Source organism: Podarcis liolepis (assembly GCF_965112155.1).
Source record: "Podarcis liolepis genome assembly, chromosome: 10".
Taxonomy (NCBI): Eukaryota; Metazoa; Chordata; class Lepidosauria; order Squamata; family Lacertidae; genus Podarcis; species Podarcis liolepis.
In genome coordinates, this window is record NC_139562.1 from 69,085,920 (window position 1) to 69,108,053 (window position 22,134).

The 22,134-nt window shown below is 44.9% G+C and overlaps 2 protein-coding genes and 1 long non-coding RNA gene across 4 annotated transcripts in view; 1 reads left to right on the top strand and 2 right to left on the bottom strand.

The window, feature by feature from the left end:
• LOC310688052 (uncharacterized protein) overlaps positions 1 to 22,134 on the top strand; it is a 37,203-nt gene that overhangs the window by 12,560 nt on the left and 2,509 nt on the right. Inside the window, exons 2-4 of one of the 2 annotated variants that reach the window (XM_083464127.1) lie at positions 16,757 to 17,458; positions 19,629 to 19,719; positions 20,258 to 20,325. The gene's annotated coding sequence lies outside the window, so the exon portion shown is untranslated. The other variant, XR_014516742.1, reaches the window with a different exon arrangement.
• On the bottom strand, positions 1,121 to 14,954 carry ARMC10 (armadillo repeat containing 10). Its single transcript, XM_083464115.1, has 6 exons — positions 14,606 to 14,954; positions 10,281 to 10,429; positions 8,856 to 8,990; positions 5,327 to 5,503; positions 3,831 to 3,902; positions 1,121 to 3,069 (listed from the first exon to the last, which is right to left on the bottom strand). Exons 1-6 carry the CDS (start codon positions 14,862 to 14,864, stop codon positions 2,812 to 2,814), a joined length of 1,050 nt encoding a protein of 349 aa, XP_083320241.1. The 5' UTR covers positions 14,865 to 14,954; the 3' UTR covers positions 1,121 to 2,811.
• LOC310688060 overlaps positions 1,121 to 22,134 on the bottom strand; it is a 150,436-nt gene continuing 129,422 nt past the window's right edge. The window contains exon 2 of the long non-coding RNA XR_014516754.1: positions 1,121 to 2,560. This is a non-coding gene — a long non-coding RNA (uncharacterized lncRNA). The remainder of the gene's footprint in view (positions 2,561 to 22,134) is intronic.

Sequence of the window (22,134 nt, forward strand, 5' to 3'; positions counted from 1 at the left end):
ACTTCCTTCCTCATAAGTGGGATTAGGAGCACAGCCTTAGCTACTATTGTTTAACATCAGAAAGGGCTTGGGTTGTTTTTTTGGGGGGATTAGGCTAAAATCTGAAATGATCTAGTTCAGGGGAGTCCAGCATGCATCCTGAGGGCTGCATGTGTCCGAGGCCTTTTTAGCGACATTTGATGCCCCCCCCCCTGCAGCCCTTGTGCTGCCTTCCCAAAGCCAGGTAAGTGAGGCACTGGGCTTTGGGAAGGAGGCACGAGGGCTCCGACTGGGTCCCAGAATCCTCCCTCCTCCTTCCCAAAGCATAGTTAGCACTTTCCCGGCTTTGGGAGGAAGGTGGGAGTTCTAGGGAGTTTGGGAAGGAGGCACGAGGGCTCCGACTGGGTCCCAGAATCCTCCCTCCTCCTTCCCAAAGCATAGTTAGCACTTTCCCGGCTTTGGGAAGAAGGTGGGAGTTCTAGGACCCTGTCAGGCCCTCATGCCTCCTTCCCAAAGCCTTGCGCCTTTCTTATTGGCTGTAGAAAGGCAGCAATGAGAGGGTGTGATGGGGACCAAATTTAGGCCTGTGCAATAAGGTAGCGTGTGGCCTGCGGGTTCCGTCTCAAAGGACTCTTGCAGCCCACTTGGTGTAAAATGTTGGGTTGTGCTGATCTACTTAAAGATCCTGAAACTACCCTGATGGAAGTGGTTTTGAGTTTTACAACCAATACAGTAGCCACATGGAAAATGTTTTGAGTACTGCAGCATTAGTGTGAATAGTCCCAGCCCATTATCTCCCTTGAGCAGAATGATCACTTAGAGAATGTGCCCTGTGCCTTCGTAGCTGTTGGAAATTAAGAGGATTTTTGATGGTGTCTTCCAACACAACTAGTTGCTAAAAGCACATTTTGAACAAAACACTGACTTTACTGAATGCTTGTACATTTTCGATTGCAAATGTAAGAGCCAAGTTTTGAAATTATAAAATGTGCCTTTTCAAAGAGTTCTAACTACAAAAAAAAATGCCTATTTATGTTGCTGCTGGCCAGAATCTCTGTACACTTTGCATTGTGTTGTCACTGTGAAATTGTTCTAGCACAGGCCTGAACACTTCTTGTTTTGAGAATAAGCAAGCTGCATGTAACTGGAACCGTTTGTTCTCTGAAATCTTTATTCAGCTTGTTTTTTTTGTTCTTGCTCCCTGCCGCCAACTGTGGGTTTCAAATGAATTGGTTTGTCAGAATGATGTGGAAAAACATATACAAATTGCTTATAACAATTTAAAAGCATGATATTAATTTGTTCAACATTGTAAAAAATGGCCAATTATACATGTGTCAAACTAGTAAAACTAATTTACAAAATAAAGATTTCTCTTGCTCAGAAGTAGTCATATTATTTAATAATACTTTTATGTTATGTTAATATGACTCGGACTCTCACAATAAGAAATAACCACACTCCTTTTTCTCTCCCAATTTTTCTTTAGTAGGATTTACCTCCAGCTAAAGAATAATATTCAACATACTATTTGCAGTTTTACATCACTACATAATTGTGTTTGCTGTGAAATCTATTCTCTTTTAATACAAATGCGAGAGTATTATGGCACTGTATTGGAAACATACTTTTTCATTTAATTGCTACTTTACATTTTATTCAGGTGTATGGGTTTGAGCTACTAAAACACAAATGCAATGAATTATGGCTTTGGGTACACTGATGTTCACAGCTCACTTGTTGGAGGACTTAAGTTCATCTGTAAGATACTGGGCAGTAACATCCTTTTGTGACTGATGAAATCTGTCATAACCAAGGCTGCAAGGTTTCTACCTCGGGTATAAACTCAACCATACATAAATCTGACCATCTTTGCAAAACAAAAATTCCTTCCAGAGGTGTAAATTTAATTTTTGTGTGCATAATCGCAAGCTATTCTTTTGAGAGGGCTTAAAGTTAAATAGTAAATAAAAAAAGCACATAGTCTGATTATCTTAATACTTACTGTACTGGTATATAAAAACAGGGTATGGGAGACAGCAATGCCGACACATTACAAAACATTGTATGCTCACTGCAAATGCTGTGATACCTGTTGCACCCTTGCAGCTTGCTATACACAAGCTGTTCCTCATACATTTCAATAGAGGAAGTAGTTCTACCCTTATATGGAGTTTTCTCCATATTTACATATGGAACTCACATACCACCAAAATATTCTAGCATCAGGTTTTCTCAGCCCTAAGAAGATAGTATAAATGTATTAATTGATCTTGATCTATCTATCAAGGCAGTGTACAAAAATATACAAACTGAATAAAACATAAGACACCACAAAATAGTTATAAGAATAGCTGGCTCATCTTTAAAATAATTAAATGTCTGAACTGAAAATAGTTAAATGACTTAAAGGTCAGCATTTTTTAAAAACGTCTGAGACACCTGAAAAGTAGCAAGGATGAAACCAGCAACACAAGATGCCTAACTCCTATTTGAAGCGAGTTGGACTCTTGAGACACAGGGAGAGCTTTAAATCAAAACATGCAAAATTATGGCTGAAGCATTTCTACAGAAATTAGCTCTACACAAATTGTATTTAGCAACATAAATGAACAGTACTGATCTACAGCTTCATGTGAATTCTACCATGTAATGCTTTTCCATCGAGGTTGAAAGTAGTTTCATATATGCAAGAAGTTCTACTACTTTTCTTCCTGTTCCATGAACATGTAGGCCTACATATATATATTGTGAGTCCTACATTCATAAGCATCAGCTTAGGCTTTTGCATCCGGAATTTGATTTTGAATGGAGGCTTTTAACGATTTCGTTTCAGCACCGCTGCATTATCAGTTCTGCCACTTGTTCTTTTACTTCTGTGTCATGATGGTACAACAAAGATGTTAGTTTCTGAGCACACTCTGTAGTATTCCCCCAGAGTACAGAAAAAATTGAACCTTCATTGTGATGATGGACAGTAATGCTCTTGTCCTTTTGCGTAAGTTTTGTTAAGTTCATGGCAAACACCAGGACCCTGAGCAAAACTTCTTTGTTTATGCAGGTGTCAAACAGGGATAGTAAAAAGGGTGCCTAGAGAATTAAACAAACAAGAAATAGTTGTTCGTAGGCATGAAAAAATAAGTGAACATACATCTTTTTAGTAAACATCATACGCATCACTTACCCACCTTCATTGGGCTCTAGTAATTTACTAGCTTCGGAACTTCCCTATGCCAACCCAAAATCAAATTTTGAGCACCATACACCTCAGGCATTCTCCAGTTACTAACCTGGAGTATTTCTTACCTCTGCTCACTCAGCTATAGCTATTTTAACCTTTAAAGTCCTATAAGGCCTAGGACCCTCGTACCTACGGGACTGCCTCTCCTGGTATGTCCCACAGAGGAACTTACGGTCTTCAAACAAAAACATCTTGGAGGTCCCAGGCCTCAGAGAGGTTAGGCTGGCCTCAACCAGAGCCAGGGCTTTTTCGGCTGTGGCTCCGATCTGGCGGAACGCTCTGTCACAAGAGACTAGGGCCCTGCGGGACTTGACATCTTTCCGCAGGGCCTGCAAGACAGAGCTGTTCCACCAGGCCTTTGGCCAGGGCACAGCCTGACTCCCTCCTTTGGCAATCTTTACAGAACTCTAGCCCAATGGTTGCCATCAATTTGATTTGAATTAATTTTATAATGAAATGATTTTAGAATGTTGTATTATTTTATTGTTGTTAGCTGCCGTGAGCCCGGCTTCGGCTGGGGAGGGCGGGATATAAATAAAATTTTATTATTATTATTATTATTATTTCTTCAAATAATAATTGTTGGAAGAAGCATAAAAAGTAGCATTACCTGAGCATTAAGGAGATGTTCCATCATAGCTGGGTTTGCTGATAGATTCACAAGCACTTTTAGAACCTGAACCTATTAATATAGGGGGAAATTTAATTTTAATAATATACTTTGGATTTAACACTATACATAAAATAAGCAGGAAATATTAGGAACACATAAGATTTGCAAGCACAACTTACAAACTGCAGGCTAGGAGATCATAAAACAAAAAAATTAGATCCCACTTTTTCTGGCAGTTCAACATGGTGACAAAAACCAAAATTATAAGGAGAAAAAATAGCAAACTAATATAAACTCAATTTTCTTGTAACAAGCATTTGTCCTTATTAGGAAATAAGCCCCTTTTAAGTTTTATCAGTACTTATTTTTGAGTAAGCCAGTACGAGAATTGGCTACCCGCATTGCAAGCTTCATAAATCAGTTTGGGGGGTGGCACAGAAAGGGGGATTTGCAGCACCAAACCAGCACACCACTTTGGAACCAGCCTGTAGCCAAGCAGACATTGGGTTTGGGGGTAAACCTATGAGCCCTGGTTTGACTGTCCATTAGTCAGTTTGGAGGGCACTGCAGAAAGCAGGGTTTGTGGCACAAAACTAGCACAAAACTTTGACATCAGTTGCCAGGGGGGACGGGACAGAATTTCGGGGCCACACATTAATGAAGCTTGCATAGTATTCAGCGGAAACACAAACTTAATCTGAGCTACAGATAGGTAGCCGTGTTGGTCTGCCATAGTCAAAATAAAAAAATTCCTGTGTATCTGAAGAAGTGTGCATGCACACGAAAGCTCATACCAAGAACTAACTTAGTTGGTCTTTAAGGTGCTACTGGAAGGAATTTTTTTAATTTAATCTGAGCTGTGAAGTGTAAACTGACCCCAAAACTGCAATGCAGCAGGACTAGTGACAGCAACCTTATTCTTCTAGGAGCTTCTTTGCACCTATTCCTAATTTAAAATTCACATCCATCTTTCAGAAGTATAAATCTATCCTGAATTCTCAGAGACTCCTGTTTTCTTCTATTAATGTGTGCTTCTGTAATCTAAAGAAGAAACATTCAGAACTGTTCAAAACAAGCTCTGCTGTTATTTTCACTCAAAGTAAACAGGCTGAGAGTGATAGAGAGCCATCTTGTGGCGCCCTTAACTTACAAAGGAACAGGGAATGGTGTCCTGCTAAGGTTTTTTTTGTTATGAATGACCAATAAGCAATTGTTTTAATGCTCTGGTCCAAATCCCTTTTCTAATTAGTTAACTTTTTTTGAGTTGGTTCTGGAGTTCAGAAAGCCTAAATGGTCCTACTCCCTCACTTTTTAAAAAGAGGTGAGTAAAGAAAAATCAGCTAAAAACATTTTCTACCCCCTTTAACTTATGTGCATGACTACTACTAATTTTCGAAGTAATTTAAGACACAGAGAATTAAAGGACTGCATCAGACCAGAAAAGCAGAATCCAAAAGATTTTCCTCCTAACAAGATAGAGCATCTTATGGTACCTGTGTTCTTTCATTTCCTTCCAAAAGCATATGAAGAAAGCATGGTATGAAGCTTGTCATCATGTAATGATAGTCATTGGTAACAGACATATTGGTTAAAAATCGAAGCCCAGCCAGCTGAAGTTCAGAGTTCAAGGGAGATAAATCTGCCTCCTCACAAACAATGGTAATATATATCTTAGGGAGGGAAAAACAAAAACACGATCAGAACAAACCACTCCTAGTGATAATCCCACTCTTATCATTAAAAACAAAATATTATCGCTGTTGAACACAAATTTTGAACAAATAAGCAAAGGTAGTGAGTGACAAAGTACCTTTTTTTAAACATGAGGTATAGCGAATGCTGCTAATTTAAATAATTGGCAAAACCTTTTATCACAATAATCCTTCCGTTAACAACATATTCTAAATGTAGAGTTATCTGTTTTCTTCTCTGCAGATGTTTAAAGTATTGTTAATACCATATACAGTGGTACCTCGGGTTACATACGCTTCAGTTACATACGCTCCAGGTTACAGACTCCGCTAACCCAGAAATAGTACCTTGGGTTAAGAACTTTGCTTCAGGATGAGAACAGAAATTGTGCTCCGGCGGCACAGCAGCAGCAGCAGGAGGCCCCACTAGCTAAAGTGGTGCTTCAGGTTAAGAACAGTTTCAGGTTAAGAACAGACCTCCGGAACGAATTAAGTTCTTAACTCGAGGTACCACTATATACTCGAGTATAAGCCGACCCAAATATAAGCCGAGGCACCTAATTTTACCACAAAAAAACTGGGAAAACTTATTGACTTGAGGATAAGCCTAGGGTGGGAAATGCAGCAGATACTGGTAAATTGTGGTTCGAGGACCCGATCCCCGCTTAGTGGAATGAAGACACACGGACACGTAATATAGGGTTGATGGGCAAGAAAAGGCCACAACTTTATTGATTACAGCAGGTGAAAAGGTATTGGCTTAGGCATTGGATCACATCAGTTGACTCCACCCACTCGGAGAGGGGTGAGTCTAAAAGGGGGGGTTTATTCACCAGTAGGTAGAGCCTGTTGATGCTAATCCAACTATAAGCTCTCCTCTGATGTCACTGAGGGTCGTGCCATGGCCCCCCGCCACACAGGCATTGGACAGGATCCACGACCGCCGGATTCCTTTAACGGAATACCCAAAAATTGATGGCCACACCTAGCCCTTCCACACGCCACAAACACATTATTCCAATGCCTAACCTACCCACCAATACCACAAAAGTTGTGACGGTTGCTACGAGGTAGGCGAAAAAACCACAAAGCCTAATGCCAAATGGAAAACTTCCTACCAGGCCCCCTGGACAACTTGGGCAACCAACCTAAGGTCCAAGAGAAAAACTGAAACCCTGAGCTCTAAGGGAGTGAAGGGCGGGTGACTCGCGACGGGACGACAAAAAGTGAGGCCGCGTGGCTGGCGCAGCAGCAAGTTAAGCTGCCGTCCACGCCCCTTCCAAGCCGCCTGGTTGGGCGCTTGCCCGTGGGCGTGGTGCGCCAGCCAGGTGAGTGGGTGGCAGGGGGCTAACGCCCCCTGCTTGAGGCGGAGATCGGATCCCGCCCACAACCCCTCCCCTCTTTTATTTTTTTCAAAAATAAAAATAGATACCAATAAAATTACATTAATTGAGGCATCAGTAGGTTAAATGTTTTTGAATATTTATTTCAAAGAAAAACAGTAAACTAGCTCTGTAAGTGGAAAAGAGGGTCAACAAAAACAATATGGTACCAACAATAACTTTAAAAGTACAAAAACATTCATCTCTCCCCCTTCTCACTGTACTCAAACTACTCCCTCTTCCATTCCTCAGCTGCCTCATGAGAGCTCTCAAATATTCCACAGTACTTTACTCAAACCTCTTACCATTGTTTAAAACTGCCAGTTTTCCCCGTCCCCTCCAGCCTTTCAGCGTTTCTCCCTTCTCACTGTCATGCCACGCTCACTACTCTTGTGCAACCTGACTTCACTTTTGCTTGCTGCCTTTATGCAAATCCAGGATTGTGATGCAGCAACTACAAGTCCTCCATTGGGGGCTGCCACTATCAAAGCCTTTCTTCCTAGGGAAAGAAAGGTATCTTGTGGACCAGAAGCTAATTCTGGACTAAACTTCGCAAGCCCACAGGTTTAATTTTTAAGGAAGGGAACCTCTTCTCAACGGATAAAGGGGATGCTGGTGCTATCTTACCCGACGTTTCCAGCAGTGATGACAACAGAACACAGGTGCTTCCCCCCTCTCCAAAAGGGCCTCTCTACCCCACTGGTTCACCCAGCCTTCGGTCTCAGAACATTTGATATACACATATCAAAGGGCTTGAGTTCAAGCTCCCTCAAAGCTCCATGGGAGATGGAAGGGTCAGGTGTGGGAAGCGGAGAGGCGGAGGGCGGCCTCACGTACAGAAACGCGTAGGTGAGAGGCTGAGATCAAGGCTCTGCAGTCAGCGCAGCACCATCCGGGGCAGCCCCGCACACCTCGAGCTAGTGGAGTAGTAGGACATGAGAGGCAGTTTCCCATCGCGAGCACCTTCTAGAACCATAACGGCAGTTGCCGCAGCATCCACCGCCGCCGCTCTGTCTGGTTTTTGTTTTTGTTTAAAGGAGCACTGCCACGCATGCGTCGGAATGCCTGGGCTTCTTTAAGCGTTTGCACATGCCATGCACAACTGCGGGGCTGTTTGCACACATGCAACTTTGCCGCTGTCAACGGCAGGGGAGGAGAAGGAAGGAACAGTCGAAAAGGGCTGCTCGTTCCTCCTCCTCTGCCGACAACAGCCTCTGCCGCTCGCAAGTCATCCGCACTGCACTGGAGAACAGGTAAGTGGGACCCTCACTCGAGTATAAGCCAAGGCGGGCTTTTTCAGCGTAAAAAATGCGCTGAAAAAGTCGGCTTATACTCGAGTATATACGGTAGATTGAGGGGCAACACCACCAACCATCCCTACAGTTTTAGGTTTCATCATGCAAATTCAAGAGCCATTTCATTGCCCTCCGAATACAAATACTAAAATTGGCATGTTGTCATATTTATTTGCAACACTTGTTTGAACAGCACCTGAACTTAAAGTAATGTAGGTTGGATGACTGTGACAAGAGAAGTCATCCTATTTTTTGTTCATCATTAGCGGTCCTCTTCTGAATGCCCTTCCCTTCTTATGTCAGGTGGGTAGTACCAGAGAGAGGGCCTTTTCAGCTGTGGTGTCCCACATATGGAAAGCCCCTGTGAGTTATATTTATGCTAATCTTTGTTATTAATTTGGTGTTATTAATTTGGACTTTGAGAGCTGTCCTGGGAGTTTTAACTGAAGGGCAGCATATAAAATGCTGTAATTAATCATTATAAAAAGTATTTACCTAATCAACATTACTGGGGAAAGCTTAGATCACATTGAAGTCAACGGGAAAGCTTTCATTGCTTTGAATCTAAATGGGATTGCACAAAAAGTTCTTCATATAAACTCATTATTTATGCACAGAGTTTTCTGTAGTAGAGTTTGTTGCTTTTAAACTTACCTTCATCTCTTCTTGATTTTTAATATTCATACTCAAGTTATTAAGTGCATTCAGTGCTTTTTCTTTCACTTTAGTGTCAGGAACTGAAAGCATTTTTCCAACAACGATAAGCCCGCCTAAATTTCGAATGATATCCTACGAGTTAAACAGAAAAATGAGTGATATACAATTATCTTAATTTAATTCCGGGAGCCAAACAAAATATGTTTTAATTGTTATATGAATTCTGCTTGAATCAACAAATACAATGAAGCAATTGGATTTCATTTTTATCTAATCTGTAAAAACTACTCTAGGCATAGCATTTACTGTAAGGTGGAGCACGTGGGTAGACACTGCAAAAGGTATCATTTTTAGCTCCTTCCCACCTCTCCCAAACTACTTCAACACACCAGGACACTCTTTTCAAGTGGGGCAGAGTTATGCAGGAGTTGGAAGGGGGATGAAATTGCCTACCTCCTCACAAGTGTTCATGGAACTGTGGTTTGCTCATGCAAAGGGCTCTGTGCATCATCCTTGCCAACGACTAATGACATCTCTACTTTTTCTCATTGAGGTAAGGTACAGAACAGTGAAGTACTCTCAACTCAATCTCCTGTTTCCTCTATAAGGGCTCCTCCAGATGACCTGTTTACTGAGCATTCAACCTGATTTACTTGCACAAAGCTTATGTAGAGGAAAAATGATAGCTGGTCTCTACTGAGCATTTGTTCTGATTTGTCTGCAGGGCGGTTTATTACAATGAAAATTTGTCCTGATTTTCTTGCAAGGTGTTCATATATCTTTCCATTAATCATTCGTTTATTTCACACTTTTCAATGCATTTCCTCCTCACTTTCCAAGCTATACAAAATCTTTCTTTTTTCCAAAGTGGATTTGTTGAGCTACAGAAACAGAGCCCTAACTGCACAAACTAAACGTTTTTGTTCTTGAGGCTCTCTCCACAATAATGAGAGTCTGGAGGCACCACTAGCGTTGAGATGGGACAAGGCACTATGGGTCTGCTTAGAATTGTCACTTAAGCTGTGGAAGCTGTATTGCTCCTAGAAAAATACACGGCCAAATATTGCAGTTACCTAACACAGTGGTTCCCAATTGGTGGTCTGTGGATCCCCGGAGGTCTGCATAATCCACCCAGGGGGTCCGTAGCACAATTCACAATACCAAAAACTACCATAGAGATATAAATATTTTCAAAAGCCGTGGCTTTCGAAAAACGGGCTCTGAAGTACTTTGCTAATTGGGAACCACTGACCTAACAGAAGCCAAGATCTACTTGTAAAATAAGATTTCAATTTGAAGATTATATGATCCTGATCCCAAGGAAACAAATTACATTGTTTTAATTAGTTTTTACACGATTATTACTTTATCTTATTGTCTTTTATATATTTTATTTTCTTTTAAGCAAAGAACAATACTTACCTGATTTGCAGAGAATGCAGCACTGTTGCTCAATGTAACCAAGGCTTGCTCCTGAATGGTGGGATCCTTCGTAGAGTCAAGTAAACGAGTAAGATTCTGTATATGGTGTGCCTCCAGATCATGGGATGATTTTGGAAGATCCATGTCTTCTAATTTTAGAAATTTTAGAAACATAAACAATTTCTGCACTAGTAATTTACTAGTAATTTAGCCACAATCCCTTCTGGGCAGCCTTCCCAAGGCAACATCATCATGTCAGTGGTGGATTGGGCCTGGGGTAAAAAGTGGGTGGAGCAACACATTTTAGGTTGTCTTTTATGCAATAGGCTAGTTGCTACATAGGCTCACACGCCACTCTCTGTTCTCTCTACCCAGACATCAAGGACACATTCCAGCCATGCAAAAACTGTTAGGGTGTAAAGCAGGGGCAGTGAGGGATATGGTCTGGGGAGAGGCGTGTGTGACTTGGAGAGAGTCCCAAGGGCCAGACAGAGGGGGCTACAGGGCCACATTTGGTGCCTGAGCCTGAAACTCTCCATCCCTGGAATAGAGTGTTAACACCTGCCTGCATATTTGAAAGGCTGCACTAGTCTACAGTGGTCAATGTGTGTATATGCACTAGTTAAAACAGTTGCACTACAACTTTTTATTTTACAATAGGCATTTCTTTGCGTTTCAAACCTGTGTAGCTACACTCTCAATTATTATAGCCCAATGACAAAGTTTGACATGAACATAAAAGTCTGTGTTAAAACAGAGATACAGTACATTTTGGTGACAGTGGGCGGATCACTAACACAGCTCCAATGACCAATTAGTAAGATGGTTATGATAATAAAGTCCTATTTAACTGGATTTTTATGGAGCAAAATAAAGCAATGAATGTGGTTCTCCCTGCATCTGAGGATGTCTGTTCTGAACCGGTGTTTGACATTTCATTTCACTTCATTTCATCTCGTCTTGGAACTAATAATAACCATGTATTTCCTATGTATTCTCCCTCCTAGGACAGTGGGCTTGGGTTCTTCCTTCTTTACTTAAAACTGCATTTGTCCAATTGGCTCCAAGCCACCTCGGAAACAGCATGGAAAGAAGAGGAGGGAGAGACATACGGTATTTGAAACAGGTTTATTATACCTTATCAGCAGTTGGTCTAGGTAAGAAGCAACAACCTCGTTCACTAATAATTAGCAATGGGTGCCTGAACAAAAAGGTTCATTTTTTTTAATAAATGAAAAAGTCTCTAATGGCAAGAGGGGAAAGAAAGTAGACTGCAGGCCAAACTGCCTAGCTAGAGTGACAGGCCCTGGTAATGTTATGTTAATAGCATGTACTGTACATAAATAACATGCGAACCCCTTGAACTGTGCTTCTGACAAGTGATTGAGGAGTCCTAAACAGCTCTGGTCTGAGGGATTGTTGTTTAGTTGTGTCCGACTCTTCATGACCCCCTGGACCAGAGCATGCCAGGCACTCCTGTCTTCCACTGCCTCCCGCAGTTTGGTCAAACTCATGCTGGCAGCTTCGAGAACTCTGTCCAACCATCTTGTCATCTATCCTCCTCTTCTTATGCCCTCCATCTTTCCCAACATCAGGGTCTTTTCCAGGGAGTCTTCTCTTCTCATGAGGTGGTCTAAGGCAGTGTTTCCCAACCACTGTTCCGCGGCACACTAGTGTGCCGCGAGATGTTGCCTGGTGTGCCGCGGGAAAAATTAAAAAATTCAAAAGATTTTTTTTTTAAAAAAGTCTAATTTTCGATTGGGGTGCCGTCACTAGATGACCCCTGGGGTTCCCTCCCTCCCGCTCTGCGCCTCCCTCCTCCTCCTCCTCCGGGGAGGCCCTTCCTGGCTCTCGGCCAAGGCTTGGCGGCTGCCACTCACTCACTCGCTCGCCCACCCGTCCCTCCATCCCTGCACCCGGCCTCTCCCCCTCCGTCCCTGGCGCGGGGGCTGCTGGGATCCGTAGTCCCCTCGCCCTTGGGCTCCGCGCCCGCGCGGGGTGCGCGAACTACGTTTCCCAGCGTGGCCTGGCGGGCCGGGCGTTTTGTTTGAAGCGCTCTTCTCCCGGCCATGGAATGAGCGCAGCGGCGGCGGGCGGGCGGGCGGGCAGGGGCTCTTCCGCGCAGACCCCGCGCAGCCTGCCTGTGCCCCCGTGGAGATCGGGCGGCAGGATGGAGCCCGGGGATCCCCGCGGAGGCGGAGCGGCGGAGGCTGTCCCCCAGGTAGGGCTGCGTCGGGGGGGGGTTATTTTTGCAATGCTGCATCCGCGCCGGAGGGGACGCATCGGACCGCGGGGAGACCCCTTGGCGGGCGTGCAAGGCAATGCATGCGTGCAGGCGTTGCATGGAGTGCAGTGCAATGCAATGGCAACGCGGCGCCCTGCATGCATGCATGCAACTTCCACCGGCACTCCGGACTTGGCAGGTGAGGGGGGTCCCCAGTGGGCGGCAGAGAGAGCCGGGAGGACGAAGGGGAGCCAGGGGGGAGCAGCGCTGCTCCCCGAGCCGAGGGGAAACTTCAGCATCGTTGCACCGGGTGTTGGAAGCGGAGGCTGGCGGGGGCCCCTCACCTGCAAAACCTGGTCGCCTCTCATATATTTCGTGCATTGCATTCATCGCCCGCTTTCTCCTCCAAGGAGCTCCCGGGGGCGCACGTGGTTCTCCCCGTGTTATCCTCGCAACAACAGCCCTGCGAGGTGGGTCAGGCGAGTGGCCCAAGGGAGCACCCAGGGATTGTCCTGGCCAGGTGGGGTGATTTGAACCCTGCTCTCTGCCCGGTCTTCGTCCTCATTTAACCCCCACATGTGCATGACTGTGCATGACTGAGGTTTCCCCCCCTCGTCTTGGCTATGGTGTGAGTCTGTGCTGTTAATTAATGGGGTTCTGCCTTCGGAGAAGATGAGCCAGCCCTCAAGGAGGTGATTATGTAATTTGCTAGCAATTCATGTCCCTCCCGGCGTGACGCTGCGCGCTGACGTCACGGGGCTGTAATGGTGGTGTGCCTCGAGATTTTTTTCATGAAACAAGTGTGCCTTTGCCCAAAAAAGGTTGGGAAACACTGGTCTAAGGAATACACAGCTGTCTTTCTCTGCACTTGCCACTGGCGAACTCAGGGCCGGATTTAGGTTTGATGAGGCCCTAAACTACTGAAGGTATTGGGGCCCTTTATATGTCCAGCTCTCCTCTATCAACAACAAATTGTTGCTGTTTTTTGTATTGAATATATGCTACAGTGGTACCTCTGGGTGCGAACAGGATCCGTTCCAGAGCCCCATTTGCATCCTGAAGCGAACGCAACCCGCGTCTGCACGTGCGCGGGTCACGATTCGCCACTTCTGTGCATGCGCGTGACGTCATTTTGAGGGTCTGCACATGAAACCCCCAAAGTAACGTGTTCTATTAAATCTGGGTCGCCGCGGAGCGCAACCTGAAAACGCTCAACCTGAAGCAACTTCAACACGGGGTATGACTGTATATGGTAGTTTATGGACCTAATGGGTATCTAAAACCATTTGCGTATAACAAAATATGTATTTTATCAAAGTAATTGTTGAACTGAAATACAATTAAGAAGTATATTAATAGTGAAATACAGTGGTACCTCGGGTTAAGTACTTAATTTGTTCTGGAGGTCCGCTCTTAACCTGAAACTGTTCTTAACCTGAAGCACCACTTTAGCTAATGGGGCCTCCTGCTGCTGCTGCGCGGCGGTGGCACGATTTCTGTTCTCATCCTGAAGCAAAATTCTTAACCTGAGGTACTATTTCTGGGTTAGCAGAGTCTGTAACCTGAAGCGTATGTAACCTGAAGCGTGGGTAACCCGAGGTACCACTGTATTACGTTTGTTCCAAGTATAAGGGCTGGTACAGTGGTACCTCAGGTTATGAACTTAATTCATTCCAGAGGTCTGTACTTAACCCGAAACTGTTCTTAACCTGAAGCACCACTTTAGCTAATGGGGCCTCTTGCTGCTGCCGTGCCGCCGGAGCCCAATTTCTGTTCTCATCCTGAAGCAAAGTTCTTAACCTGAAGCACTATTTCTGGGTTAGCAGAGTCTGTAACCTGAAGTGTATGTAACCCAAGGTACCACTGTACAATTAAGAAGAAGTATATTAATAGTGAAATAATTATTAAGCTCCAACTTAACATTTTGGAAATGTGCATCCAGTTTTTTGGGGGGGCCCCCAAGAGAGTGGGGCCTTAGGCTATAGCTTGTTTGGCTTATACGTAAATCCGGCACTGGGGCTTCTCACTACCCTCTTGAAAAGCGCAAACTCGGTAACTGGAAAATGCATTAAGAACAAAACTCAGCGCCCGGCGCTCTTACCTTGCCGAAGGTTTCCCGGCCCCTTCCGGCCCGAGGTGGAAATCACGGGCATCGCCGACACTTTCTGGAGCAATGTGGGGGCGGCGGCCGCCCGGTGCTCCTGCCCTGGACGGACATCTCCCCGCTTCGCCCCGGCTTCGGCTCCTCCCTCGCGCCCCCTTCTCGCTCGGTAAACGCAGTAGCAGACGCCGGCCCCGACCGCCAGCCCCGCCACCAGCCCCGTCCGCACCGTCACAGACGACCCTCCGCTCTCCCTCATGGTCACCGCGTCTCTCTCGGCCCCTCAGAGATCCGCCGGGAGGAAGCGGCCATCAGCGACGCGGGGAGGTGGAGAGCGCGGGCTCCGCCTCCCTCGCTCGGCGGCCTGGAAGAGCAGCGGCGCCTCGGCGCCCCCTTGCGCGTGCCGCGCCCTCCGCATCCAGACCTCTTCGCGCAAGAAGCGCGCTGGGGAGATCTGGCGGCCCCCCCTCTCCCCGAGTTTTTTATTTTACCGCCCACTGCCGCCTCAGAAGTAGGCGAAGCAACGGAATCCCGAGTAAAACATCCACTCGCTTGAGGATGATAAGGACTTCGGAGCCTCTTTTATTTTTATTTTTTTTATAAATATTTTATTAGGTTTTAACAATAGAAGAAAATTCAAAAAAAAATACAGAAACAAGGAGAATACAAAGTCACAAAATACAGTACAAAAATACAAACATTAAACACGACAAAAGAAAAAAAGGAAAAAAGATAAAAATTCCCTCTTTCTTAATTTCTCATCTTCAATTAACTTATTTTCTCGACTTCCTCACGTCTCCCGTTCTTGTATCCCTTTTACAAATCAATTCAGCAAATTCATATCCTATTAATTTATCTGTTATTGATCCAATCTTACACTTTACTTTGTTGCTAGAACCCCTGCGATTCATTTCAATGTCATCAGCATTCAAAAATATTTCTGCAAATAAATTTTAAATCTCCTCCAGTCTTCCTCCACCGACTCCTCTCCCTGGTCTCGGATTCTGCCAGTCATTTCCGCTTCGGAGCCTCTTTTAACCCCGCTCTTCATCCAGGGCGGCTCTTTTTAGTGCACTTCGTAGGACGAGGAGATAAGGACTTAAAAGCGCAATCCTAAACCCAGAGAGATGGGGCCCCAGGGCGCGCCTCTCCCGGGGAGGCTGGAGGCGCAGGACGGAATGCGCCCCCCCCCCGCCTGCTGTAACGGCCCCCACCAACGGCTGGATTCTTCCATTTGCCTCTGGCACTCCATCCTCAAGCGTTGCTTTGGTGCCCCCCTTGCAGCTGCCCTGGTCGGGACGCCCTAAATCCGCCTCTGCCCGGGTTCTTGCCTACTCTGAGCAAGAGGGGAGAGGCGCAGTGTTTGCGCCCCCTGGCAGTGGCGTAGCGTGGGTTGTCAGCACCCGGGGCAAGGCAAGTAATTTGCGCCCCCTAACCCGTGGATTTGCGCCCCCTAACCCTAACCCCCAGGTGTTGCGCCCGGTGCGGCCGGCCCCCCTGCACCCCCCACGCTGCGCCACTGCCCCCTGGTTCTGCGCTGTTGGCGAGGGCCAATCCGGCCAACTTCTAGGTATGCCCCGGGGCCAGGCTCTGTGGATGGAGTGGCTGGATCAGCATTGCCCCCCCCCCCACAGCAGAGACCATGGAGCTCAAAAAGAAGCTCAAAAAGGTTGTTTTGGGTCCCCTTTGGCCCTCTGCCAGTGACTCCCCCCCCCACCATAGGGGTTGGGTCTGTTCTGCTGCGCCCCCCCCCTGCTGTAACGGCCCCCACCAACGGCTGGATTCTTCCATTTGCCTCTGGCACTGCATCCTCAAGCGTTGCTTTGGTATCCCCCTTGCAACTGCAGATTTTGGAGTTCGTGGGAACTTCAGGGGAAAGGAGCAGTAACTTTGCATGAGTCTCTTCTGGATACAGCTCAAAAGTGGGGTGGGGATGGAGATCAACACCTGACATTTAATCTCATCACCTTCGCACATTGTCTGCTGACCTGTGTTGCCCTTTCTAGGTTGCTGAGTACAGTGGTACCTCAGGTTACAGATGCTTTAGGTTACAGACGCTTCAGGTTACAGACTCCACTAACCCGGAAATAGTACCTCGGGTTAAGAACTTTGCTTCAGGATGAGAACAGAGATTGTGCTCCGGCGGTGCAGCGGCAGCAGGAGGCCCCATTAGCTAAAGTGGTGCTTCAGGTTAAGAACAGTTTCAGGTTAAGAGTGGACCTCCAGAATGAATTAAGTACTTAACCCGAGGTACCACTGTACTGCAGTCCCAGGAGAAGCCACAACAGGCAAACTTCCTTTCCTGCCTAACTGTTCCTTGTCCTCTTTTGTCAGGATCAAGTTACCATTGCATGTGGATACATAAAAAGCAGCATTTTCTTTAAAATGAAAAAAGCAGCTTGAGAGGGGCCAGTTTAGGAAAAAGCATCAGTGTGAGTGCTGTTTTAGCCTTTCTCTGCCTGCCACTTCTCCATTCCTATCTACCCCCAACTGTTTCTCCCTCTCTGCAGTGCTGAACCCATGTTTGTGAGGGTAGAGTGTGGAAACAAACTGGAAATAGCTTGAGAGGGAGGAATCTCTTAGTGGAGAAGGAGGGTAGGGGGGCTTTTCCTGCTCATTCTCTACTTAAACCACCCTCTTCCAACAGTGTCCTTTTAAAATAAGTAGTAGATTACAACTTTTACTTTCATGCATCTGCTTGCAATGTTGATGTGCCTGCTATTCCAGGGATCAGCAATCAGCAAGGTTTACCTCGCCTGGGCCGGTTCACTCCCGCAGAGATCGCTCCGTGGGCCGGATGACGCGATTTCCGGCATCTGCACATGCACAGACGTGATTTCCAGCATCACAGAAGTGAGTCCCCACTCCGCACTGCGCCAGTTTAGCGCAGCGTGCGGGGACCCGACAAGCGTGTGGCTCAGTTCGGGGGTGGCTCGTGGGCTGTTTAAATGACCCCCGTGGGCCGCTTGTGGCCCATGGGCCGCAGGTTGCCGCCCCCTGTGCTGTTCTGTGAGGTTTGGTCTCATTTGCGCTTTCTCCTCCAGCTCCAGCAGTCATTGTTTCTTCAGAACTCTGTTATGCACCCTGTTCCCCCCTCCCATAGGATCAGTGGCGTAGCGTGGGGGGTGCAGGGGGGGCCGGCCGCACCGGGCGCAACATCTGGGGGTTAGGGTTAGGGGGTGCAAATCCACTGGTTAGGGGGCGCAAATCCACGGGTTAGAGGGCGCAAAATACTTGCCTTGCCCCGGGTGCTGACAACCCACGCTACGCCACTGCATAGGATAAATGTATGTGTCAGCTAAGTGTAAACTTGGAGATTGCAACTTGAAATGTTGTCTGTGGTATGGTGCAATGCAGCTTATCATGTTCTTCAAAGTTCCTTCTCTCACTGGTGCCTTCTTCGCCTGTTTCTCTGTCTGTGCTATGCTTTACCTCAAGTCTCACTTCCCAGCTGTTTTCCCAGGTTCCTCTTTTTTCCTTCCAATGCCTTGCTGCATGCTTCCACCAGCCACCTTGCCTCTGGTCTCTCCACCCCTTCGTTTTACTATCTCCTATGATCTCTTTCTAGTCCTCAACCTTCCCCAAAAAGCTCTGCCTCTCCCTGGGGCCTATGTGGTGTTTTAATCTGAGCCAAAATGACAAAGTTCCTTTTCAGCCTAGAAGTTGAACTGAAAATATTCTGGCAACGGTGCTCACTCAGCTGTTTGATAATAATCTGTCAAAAGTGCAATACGATATAGTGAGTACCCCCCCTTTTAATTAAAAAAAAATTATAGGCATAGTTTCTATTGGCATATCAATGTATTTTTTCAGTGAACAAATGTGCTTGAGTTGTGTTATCATTAAAATGATTGGGAATGTGACAATTTCTGAACACATTTTGGAGGTGCTATCATTATTGCGGTGTTAACATTGTAAACTTCTCAGGTATTTAATTACTTTCCCAAAGGCATCTATAAATTAACTTCCTAAGCAGGGTGCCATCTGAGACATTAAAATATAACTTTTAATTTGGAAAGGTTGCTGAAAAATAATTCATTCTTGTGGTTGGATTTCTTATTTTAGTCTATTACCTCAGCCTGTCAAAAACCAACCTCTCTTTATCTTTAATCTGTATTAGCTACGGAGGTGTGTTGTGAATTGGAAGAAACGCATCACTTACTCAGGCTAATATATATTTTGTGTCTACGAGCACAATATTTCAAAATAATGCTTAGGCAGTTTTTAGCAGCGGTTACAGGTGTAAAAGCTCAGTTGCAAATGGCATATTCTAGTTTTGTGTCATGCACTAATGCTTTAATTGAGAAGAAGCTATGTTTTCATGATGTCTGTCATTAAGACAGGTTTTGTAGTGTAGAGGTTCACAAACTCTCTTGCGGTGTTGTTTCTTTGAGGTACAGGATGTCTTTGAGCTTCACACAGTACACTGCTAATGCACGAAGGTTGAAGATAATGCACCTTTCTTTGACAGATCAGGGGTTAATTTGGGTCTCATAATCTGCCTGTTCTGTCTGGGGGATATACTCACAGCTTTGTAGTACAGCAGCTGTTCTGCATTTTGGGCAGTCGGTTCTTGGATTTGCAGATTCAGGAAATCCCGCCCACTGAGAGCATGCTGCTCTGTTTTCATAATGTTACTTCAAAGCCTTCTTCTCAGATGGTTAAGTAACAAGATGCCATATCATGACGACTACTTTTTGCACAGCTGAGTAGTCAAGTTTGGATTTGTCGCTGGGTGTGTGTATTTTATTAACAAAGAATGTGGGCTTTAGAATCACGTGACTCTGAAGCATCTTCTTTGGAAAGATTTATTTTGCTAAGCTAAGAAGATACCTAAGGATGGAAAGAAAGGAATCAAGTGCCTGTGATGAAATATAATAGCTTTTTAGTGTAAGTGAGAGATGAGTAGTAACAACAGCAATAACTGCAGATGACAGCAAAGTCATGGCCTCTGGGGAAAGTGGTTTCCTAGCAGTATTCAACTTGGTGCTCATTTGGCTGAGAATATTTTTGAACTTCATAGAACAAACCAAAGTTGCATTTTTGTTTTGCATCTTCAACTAGTTGACAACTCTTGCAAACACCCAAAGGAGAAATACTGACTCTTCCTAATGGTATATCAATATTGAAATGGCCAGAAATGAGGCCAGTTGGGTTCAGTGGTGGTTCTTTCCGCCCTCTGCTTCAACTGCTCATAGAAGATGATTTCGGAAGCGGGAGTGCCATTGGGTGGCATGTTAAGTGTGGGGTTGAAGCGCTTTGGTGGGAGAATGTTGCCATATGTGAAATGGCCCTTAAGTGCTGTAACGAAAACTTCATTGCTATTCTTCTGTCCTCTCTATGAGAAAATGAGTTAACTTTAGGTGTATCCAGAATTTTCCAGAAAACCAGTATATATATAAAAAAGATTCAGGAGGTAAGTGGTAAGATAAGGCTGATGCAGTTGCTTATTGCATACCAGCTTCTTTTCCATATTTGTTCTAAGAAGGTGTGGGGCCCATTTGAGCTCTTGGGGTTAATTCTTAATGACTGGCAAGTCTTCCAAAGTCCAGTTAGCCAAATCCTCAGTTAGCACTTGTGTCCATTTTTTGAATGAGAAACTCTACCAATTTTGGGGAAATGCTAAAGATGCTTCCTCCCTTTCTTTTACAGAACTTTTCGTGTGTGGCTGAAGAAAGACAGTGGTCAGTATTGACCTAACACATACCACCCAGTGCCTTGTAAGTATTTGCAATACTTGGTCCATTTTAATTCTCATCTTTCAGGCCCACTCCTCACTTTTTCTTCATCAGCACTTCCACCAATAATTAGCTGTTGAGAGTACAGTGTGGATCTTCCATAATTCTGATGGCATTTAAATACATTGAACATTTTTAAACAAGGGATTCTGGTGTGTGGCAAATATAAGCAATGTGACACCCATGTTACTGGACTTCATATTTCTGCATGTGCGTTAACCCAGAAACAAGAAAGCTGTCTGTCGGTCTAGATGATGTACAATCTAATCTCAGTAAGTACACATGATAAGATTTCTAGTTAAGATATGTTCCCATGCCCGCCCCCCAATCCCAAAGAAGACAGGTTTATACTGTAAAATGTTTAACAAAACAGGAAGGAATGGGGATACAAGCCAACTAGGTACCAGTTCTTGAAGTCTCAAAGCTCCCAAAGCAGGTGGTCTCCCAGGCCTGCTTTCCCAGGTCTTCCATCCCTCTCTTTCTGCTGCAGGTGGATGATAGTTGATGACTTTCACACAGGTGTTAGCTGGTCAACTTTCCCAATTGGAAACCTTTATACAGGGAATTACAAAGCAAACTGGCTTGGTCTCTGTAATAATTTGCACAGCATTTGATCATTGAAGCAGCAACTTGCTGTTGGACTTACTCATTTGACTTCCTTGACCCGAGAAGATACTAGAGCGGATATTAGCAGCAAACTTGTAAGCACCTAGAAGAAAGGAAGTGTTTATTAGCATGGCCTCCCATCCCTGCTATATTATCAGGGGCTACTTCTTAGGCAGCCAAGGTGTGGAGCTTCCAGCTTCTAAGAGCTGTGTATGCTATTTGTAGTATTTTGCCTTTCATTCACCTTCACCTGCAGAAATGGATGGTGATGACAACCTGTGGTGCCAGATCTCTTGTGCCCATCAGTCATCAGCTGGACTGTGCAGGGTCTGCTACCAGTTGCGGCTTCATTTATGTGCAGGTGAACAAAAGAAGAAAGCATGGCTTATGTTGGAATAGGCCCAAAGGACATTTCATTGAAAGGGAGGCCTCCCTCTCTTAAGTCATTTAATCCTTTATGCAGCTATTATTCCTACACAGGACTGAAAACCCCTTTTTTTCCTTTGTGTCTTTAGGCATAATATGGAAGATCTGGGAGCGTTCTAGGTCAATAAATGGGTTAGTTGAGAAATGCCGTTATGTTATATACAGATTGAGGAAAACGTATGCATAGGGTTTTTGTTTTTGTTTTTTAAAAAGAGTAATTTATGAAGACATGCCTGACAGAAATGGTTCTTAATGTTTCCAGGTGAATTCTTTTTCATGCACTTATTTATGTATACCTTTATTGACTGCTCAGTCAGCAAAGTTCTCTCTGGGTGGTTCACACAGAGTTGAAACAATACAGATTTTTCAGACCCTCCAAGTGTCCCTATTTTCCAGGGATGTCCCTGATTTAGAGAAGCCACCCTGGTTTCTGATTTGATCCCAGAAAGTTCCACCTTTCCTTAGAATATCTCTATTTTTATTGGAGAAATTTAGGAGGGTATGGAGTTATCCGACCCCTGAGCCATCTGAAGGCAATCCTGTATAGGGAAGGGTTTTTTAAAAAAAATGTTTAATGTTTTATTATGTTTTTATATATGTTGGAAGCTGTCCAGAGTGGCTGGGGCAACCCAGTAAGATGTGTGGGGTATAAAGAGTAAAATGATCGTTATGGAATGGGACGTCCCTATTTTCATCGAAGAAATGTTAGAGGCTGTTTTTAAAAACAATTTATGTATTAAAACCACCATTACAAACCTT

Coding starts and splice junctions, on each gene's coding strand:
- ARMC10 (XM_083464115.1), bottom strand. CDS start 14,864: ATGAGGGAGAGCGGAGGGTCGTCTGTGACGGTGCGGACGGGGCTGGTG. Junction 10,430..14,605: donor GCCGGGAAACCTTCGGCAAG/GTAAGAGCGCCG, acceptor TTCTAAAATTAG/AAGACATGGATCTTCCAAAA. Junction 3,903..5,326: donor AAGGAAATGAAAGAACACAG/GTACCATAAGAT, acceptor CTATATTAATAG/GTTCAGGTTCTAAAAGTGCT.